This window comes from Nerophis lumbriciformis, linkage group LG18, assembly GCF_033978685.3.
Source record: "Nerophis lumbriciformis linkage group LG18, RoL_Nlum_v2.1, whole genome shotgun sequence".
Lineage (NCBI taxonomy): Eukaryota > Metazoa > Chordata > Actinopteri > Syngnathiformes > Syngnathidae > Nerophis > Nerophis lumbriciformis.
Window position 1 is genome coordinate 45,622,501 of NC_084565.2, and position 7,500 is coordinate 45,630,000.

General features: G+C 42.6%; 1 protein-coding gene across 1 annotated transcript in view; it reads left to right on the forward strand.

The window, feature by feature from the left end:
* LOC133618032 (retinol dehydrogenase 8) overlaps positions 1–5,848 on the forward strand; it is a 9,122-nt gene extending 3,274 nt beyond the window's left edge. The window contains exons 4-6 of the mRNA XM_061978501.1: positions 2,187–2,280; positions 2,769–2,952; positions 3,994–5,848. Of these exons, the coding sequence (XP_061834485.1) occupies positions 2,187–2,280; positions 2,769–2,952; positions 3,994–4,224 (509 nt within the window). The 3' untranslated portion in view covers positions 4,225–5,848. The remainder of the gene's footprint in view (positions 1–2,186; positions 2,281–2,768; positions 2,953–3,993) is intronic.
* Positions 5,849–7,500: the final 1,652 nt, after the last annotated feature.

The following is a 7,500-nucleotide window of genomic DNA, read 5'->3' on the forward strand; positions in this document are numbered from 1 at the left end:
TTCTTCTTCTTAGGAACCTGCTCTTCTTCTTCTTCTTAGGAACCTGCTCTTCTTCTTCTTAGGAACCTGCTCTTCTTCTTCTTAGGAACCTGTTCTTCTTCTTAGGAACCTGCTCTTCTTCTTAGGAACCTGTTCTTCTTCTTCTTAGGAACCTGCTCTTCTTCTTAGGAACCTGTTCTTCTTCTTCTTAGGAACCTGTTCTTCTTCTTCTTAGGAACCTGCTCTTCTTCTTAGGAACCTGCTCTTCTTCTTCTTAGGAACCTGCTCTTCTTCTTCTTAGGAACCTGCTCTTCTTTACAACTTCTTCTTTTTTAGGCCAGGTTCTTAAGAACTTGTTTATCTTCAGCATCTGTTCCTGCTTCTTAAAACTTGTTTTTAACAACAGGTTCTTCCTAAGAACCTATCTTCTTCGTAAAACCTGTTCTAGGAATATGTTCTTCTTGAGAATTGTTTTTTATGATGAACGTGTTCTTTTTGATAACCTATTCTGAAGAACCTGTTCCTTTTAAGACCGTGTTGTGTCTGATAACCTCGGCACTCTGACCCCGTATCTCAGCGACTGTGTCACAAACCTGGGGGTAAAGTTTGACTCAGATTTTAAATTCGAAAAACAAATCAACAGCGTCGTTCAAAAAAGCTTTTATCAATTACGCCAAATAGCGAAAGTGAAACCGCTTCTATCAAGACATGATCTTGAGAAATTAATCCACGCCTTTATCTTGACTCGTCTTGACTACTGCAATGCCCTGTATGTTGGCATTAGCCAGGCCTCCCTCGCCCGCCTGCAGCTCGTGCAGAACTCTGCTGCTCGTCTGCTAACACAGACCCGCAGACGTGAGCACATCACCCCTATTTTAGCGTCCCTTCACTGGCTCCCTGTGCGTTACCGAATACATTTTAAACTCCTTTTATTTGTTTTTAAATGTCTAAACAACCTCGCGCCAACCTATCTCTCCGACCTCCTTCAGCCTTACTGCCCCACCCGATCCTTAAGATCAGCCGATCAGCTGCTGTTGACGGTCCCTGACACAAGGCTGAAGCTTAGAGGTGACGGAGCTTTCGCCGTTGCTGCTCCCAAGCTCTGGAACGACCTACCCCTGAGTGTTAGACAAGCCTCCTCTCTTCCTGTTTTTAAATCTCTCTTAAAAACATACTTTTATTCCATGGCTTTTAACACTGAGTGATATCCATCCTGCAATGGCGCCCCATAATACACCTGCTGTGATCCTGTTTTTATGTTTTTATGTTTTTATTAATTCTATTTTAATTATTTATTTTTTATCGTGTTCTGTTTGTGTTGTGTTGTGTTTGCTCGGTACTCGTTTTATCTTTTAACCTGCTCATTGTACAGCACTTTGACTACCCCTGTGGTAAATTTTAAATGTGCTTTATAAATAAAGTTGATTTGATTTGATTTGATTTTTAAGAACCCATTGATCTAAGAACCTGTTCTTCTTGAGAACCATTCTCTTAAAAACCTGTTCTTTTTTAAAACCTATTAAGAACTTGTTCTTTATTATAACCTGTTCTTCTTAAGAACCTGTTCTTCAGAACCAGCTATTTTCAAGAACCTGTTCTTCTTTAGAAACCGGTCATCTTGAGAACCTGTTTCTTTGAAGAACGTGTTCTTTTTGATAACCTATTCCTATGAACCCATTCATCTAAGAACCTGTTCTTAAAAACCTATTCTTCCTGATAACCTACAACTTTTAAGAACCAGTTCTTTTTAAACGGTTCTTCTTGAGAACCTATCTCTTTTAAAAACATGTTCTTTTTGAAAGCCTGTTATAAAGAACCTGTTTTTTTTTAAAACATGTTCTTCTTGAGAACTGGTTCTTCTTAAGAATGTGTTCTTCTTGAGAACTATTTTTATAACCTGTTCTTAAGAACCTGTTCATCTTAAGAACCTGTTATTTTTGAGAACCCATTCTTCTTGATAAGCAGTTATTTTCGATAACTATTCTCAAGAACTTGTCCGTCTTAAGAACCTGTTCTTTAGAACTTGCTATGTTCAAGAACCCGCTCTTCTTCAGAACCAGGTCTTTCTAAGAACCTGTTGATCTTCAGAACTATTTTTATACCCTATTCCTGACAACCTGTTGTTCTTTAGAACCTGTTCTTCTTAAGACCCTGTTCTTTGTGAGAAGCGGTTCACTCTATTGAGAAGATCTCTGTGTGCCTGTTAGGAATCCTCTTCAATGATGTCTACGCCGCATCCAAGTTCGCCGTGGAGGGGTTCTGTGAGAGTTTGGCCGTGCAAGCTCTGAGGTTTAGTCTCAAGTAAGGTTCTGTTCAAGAAACTCCGCCCCCTCTTACACAGGAGTAGACTGACAAGGACCGGAGAACATTCTTCGAAGAGCCACTAGATAGACAGCATGTCAATGCAAAGACTCCATGTTTTCTTCACTTTCCTTTCCAGCTGGCGTTCCTGGTTCTTCACTTTGTGTGTTGTCCCTCCTCAGCATCAGTCTGATGGAGCCTGATCCTTCACTTTGTGTGTTGTCCCTCCTCAGCATCAGTCTGATGGAGCCTGGTTCTTCACCCTGTGTGTTGTCCCTCCTCAGCATCAGTCTGATGGAGCCTGGTCCTTCACTTTGTGTGTTGTCCCTCCTCAGCATCAGTCTGATGGAGCCTGGTTCTTCACTTTGTGTGTTGTCCCTCCTCAGCATCAGTCTGATCGAGCCTGGTTCTTCACTTTGTGTGTTGTCCCTCCTCAGCATCAGTCTGATCGAGCCTGGTTCTTCACTTTGTGTGTTGTCCCTCCTCAGCATCAGTCTGATCGAGCCTGGTCCCGTCATCACAGAGTTTGAGCGTAAAGTGTACGAAGAAGGCCTGAAGACGGACCTCAGCGGTGCAGACAAAGTGACGGCAGACATGTTTACTAACATCTACCTGAAGAACTACAAACAAATATTTGAAACGCTCGGTCAGACGGCCGAGGACGTGGCTGAGGTAGCGTCCTCCTCTTCCTTAGCATCCTCCTCTTCCTTAGCGTCTTCCTCTTCCTTAGGGTACTCCTCTTCCTTTGCATTCTCACCTTCCGTAGCGTCCTCCTCTTCCTTAGCATCCTCCTCTTCCTTAGCGTCTTCCTCTTCCTTAGGGTACTCCTCTTCCTTTGCATTCTCACCTTCCGTAGCGTCCTCCTCTTCCTTAGCATCCTCCTCTTCCTTAGCGTCTTCCTCTTCCTTAGGGTACTCCTCTTCCTTTGCATTCTCACCTTCCGTAGCGTCCTCCTCTTCCTTAGCATCCTCCTCTTCCTTAGCGTCTTCCTCTTCCTTAGGGTACTCCTCTTCCTTTGCATTCTCACCTTCCGTAGCGTCCTCCTCTTCCCTAGCGTCCTCCTCTTCCTTAGCATCCTCCTCTTCCCTAGCGTCCTCCTCTTACCTAGCATCCTCCTCTTCCTTAGCATCCTCCTCTTCCCTAGCGTCCTCCTCTTTCTTAGTGTCCTCATCGTCCTTAGGGTACTCCTCTTCCTTTGCATTCTCACCTTCCGTAGCGTCCTCCTCTTCCCTAGTGTCCTCCTCTTCCTTAGCATCCTCCTCTTCCCTAGCGTCCTCCTCTTACCTAGCGTCCTCCTCTTCCTTAGCATCCTCCTCTTCCCTAGCGTCCTCCTCTTTCTTAGTGTCCTCATCGTCCTTAGGGTACTCCTCTTCCTTTGCATTCTCACCTTTCTTAGCATCCTCACCTTCCTTAGCGTCCTCCTCTTCCTTAGCGTCCTCCTCTTCCTTAGCGTCCTCCTCTTCCTTAGCATCCTCCTCTTCCCTAGCGTCCTCCTCAGCGTCCTCATCTTTCTTAGTTCTCCTCTTCCTTTGCATTCTCACCTTCCTTAGCGTCCTCCTCTTCCTTTGCGTCCTCCTCTTCCTTTGCATTCTCCTCTTCCTTTGCGTCCTCCTCTTCCTTAGCGTCCTCCTCTTCCTTAGCGTCCTCCTCTTCCTTTGCGTCCTCCTCTTCCTTAGCATGCTCCCCTTCATCTCAGCTCTTTGTCTCCTGCAGCACACGCTGAAGATCATCACCATGGACAACCCGCCTTTCCGCCACCAGACCAACACGCTCTACACCCCCATGACCACGCTCAAGTACGCCGACCCCAACGGCGACCTGCCCATCGACACCTTCTACAAGATGGTGTTCGAGCACGACAAGGTCTTCAACGCCAGCCTCAACTTCCTCAAGCTGCTGCGCTGGAGGAGCAGGAAGAGCTTCACCAGCGACAAGAGCAACTGAGCATCTCAATGTGTCACCTCCAGATCACAAATGATGGAAGTATTTATTCCACTGTGTACCTAATGAAGTGGCCGCTCTTTTGCAGCAGTAAATGAGATCATAGAAGAAGAGCAGAGTGTTTGTACGTGTCAGCAGCAGAGATGATCTAGATAATCTGTCAGTCACGTGTCCAATTATTCATCACATAGGAGGATCAGGAAGAAAGGAAACATCAGTGCGTTTATGGAGTGAGTTGGAAAAACTCCACAAACACACAAAAATGTTTTTACTAACAGCCAACAATTCTCAAGTGAAAAAAACTGTCTTTACAATTAAAAGAAATCAATTCACAAGTTAAAAAAACAACAAATTCTCAACTAGTAAAACAAAAAACATTTTTCTGAAAGTAAACATAATAGTGTATAAGTATAAAAACAATATGCGATTATAAAAAACAACAACATTTTTTGCAAGTGAAAAACAATTTTCTGAAAGAAAAAACCATTTGCCAGTAAAAAAAACAACAATTTTATCTGGGTCAAAATAAAGATTGACATTTTCCTTCAATTACAAAAACGATTTGCAAATATAAAAACAAATAGCTGCTGGTATTTGCGCATGGTGCCGTCTGCCAAAAAGAACAAAAATGAAGAAGCAAGTTGGGGAGTAAAATGGCGTACAGAAGAGAGGGAAACAAACGTACTCCCCGCCCTGCTTCTTTCTTATTTGCGGCGGACGGCACCATGCGCACCTTAAATTGAATCAGCCACACCGTTTGTGAAGTGAATTATATTTACATTTATAGGGACGGCGTGGCGAAGTTGGTAGAGTGGCCGTGCCAGCAATCGGAGTGTTGCTGGTTACTGGGGTTCAATCCCCACCTTCTACCATCCTAGTCATGTCCGTTGTGTCTTGGGCAAGACACTTCACCCCTTGCTCCTGATGGCTGCTGGTTAGCGCCTTGCATGGCAGCTCCCGCCATCAGTGTGTGAATGTGTGTGTGAATGGGTGAATGTGGAAATAGTGTCAAAGCGCTTTGAGTACCTTGAAGGTAGAAAAGCGCTATACAAGTATAACCCATTTATCATTTAATTTTATATAGCACTTTTCTCTCATGACTCAAATAACTTTACGTAGTGAACCCCATTATCTACATTTAAAAGAGGGTGGCACTGTGAACAGGTCAAGTGTGTTGCTCAAGGACACAACAGCAGTGACTATAGGGAAGCAGGGATCAAACCTGGAACCCTCCAGCGTCTGGCAAGGCTGCTCTACCAACTGATCCACGCAGCACTGTCGTTGTAGAGTGCGAATTACGGGTGCTCTGAGTCAAGTGAGCCAACCACACCAGTGGGGAATATTACTGCCAAAAGTTTGAACTTTAAGAAAATTGTTTTTAAACTTGCAAATTGATTTTTTACTTGCAGAAAATGATTGGTATACATGCGAATAGTTGGGTGTAAGTCAAACATTTATGACCGCTTGTGTCGTTTTGGCAGTAAGTTCACATTTCAGGAGTGTAAAACTCATTTTCAATTAGAGCTACATCGCAGTTAAGGGTTAACATTGAATATTATATGAATATATATATATATATATATACAGTTAGGTCCATAAATATTTGGACATTGACACAATTGTCAGTATTCCAGCCCTGTACAACACCACAATGGATTTGAAATGAAACAATCAAGATCTGCTTTAAGTGCAGACTTTGAGCTTTAATTTGAGGGTATTTACATCCAAATCAGGTGAAAGGTATAAGAATGACAACACATTTCATATGTGCCTTCCACTTTTTAAGGGACCAAAAGTAATTGGACAAACTAATATAATCATAAATAAAATTGTCATTTTTTAATACTTTGTTGCAAATCCTTTGCAGTCAATGACAGCCTGAAGTGTGGAACACAGACATCACCAGACGCTGGGTTTGGTCCCTGGTGATGCTTTGCCAGGCCTCTGCTGCAGCTGTCTTCACTTCCTGCTTGTTCTTTGGGCATTTTCCCTTCAGTTTTGTCTTCAGCAAGTGAAATTCATGCTCAATGGGATTCAGGTCAGGTGATTGACTTGGCCATTGCAGGACATTCCACTTATTTGCCTTAAAAAACTATTTGGTTGCTTTCGCAGTATGCTTGGGGTCGTTGTCCATCTGCATTGTGAAGCGCCGTCCAATGACTTTTGAAGCATTTGGCTGAATATGAGCAGATAATATTGCCCCAAACACTTCACAATTCATTCTGCTGCTTTTGTCAGCTGTCACATCATCAATAAATATAAGAGATCAAGATCCACTGGCAGCCATGCATGCCACTACCACCACCATGCTTCACTGATGAGGTGCTATGCTTTGGATCTTGAGCAGTTCCTTCCCTTCTCCATACTCTTCTCTTTCCATCATTCTGGTACAAGTAGATCTTTGTCTCATCTGACCATAAGATGTTGTTCAGAACTGCACAGGCTCTTTTACATGTTTCTTGGCAAACTCTAATCTGGCCTTCCTGTTTTTGAGGCTCACCGATGGTTTACACCTTGTGATGAACCCTCTGTATTTCCTCTGGAGAAGTCGTCTCTTAATTGTTGACTTGGACACAGACACACCTACCTCTTGGAGACTTGTCTTCATCTAGCCAACTGTCGTGAAGGGCTTTTTCTTGACAAGGGAAAGGATTTTTCTGTCATCCACCACACTTGTTTCCCGTGGTCTTCCAGGTCTTTTGGTGTTGCTGAGCTCACCAGTGTTTTCTCTCTTTTTAAGAATGTACCAAACAGTTGATTTGGCCACACCTCATGTTTTTGCTATCTATCTGATGGCTTTGTTTTGATTTTTCAGCCTAATGATGGCTTGCTTCACTGATAGTGACAGCTCTTTGGACTTCATATTAAGAGATGACCTACCCAGATTCCAAATGAATATACCACACTTGAAATGACATCTAGACCTTTTATCTGCTCTTTGTAAATGAAAAAAAAACAAGGGAATAACACAAACGTGGCCATGGAACAGCTGAGTAGCCAATTGTCCAATTACTTTTGGTCCCTTAAAAAGTGGAAGACACATATAAAATGTGTTGTAATTCCTACACCGTTCACCTGATTTGGATGTAAATACCCTCAAATTAAAGCTCAAAGTCTGCACTTAAAGCACATCTTGATTGTTTCATTTCAAATCCATTGTGGTGTTGTACAGAGCTGGAATACTGAAAATTGGGTCAATGTCCAAATATCTATGGACCTAACTGTATATATATATATATATATATATATATATATATATATATATATATATATATATAT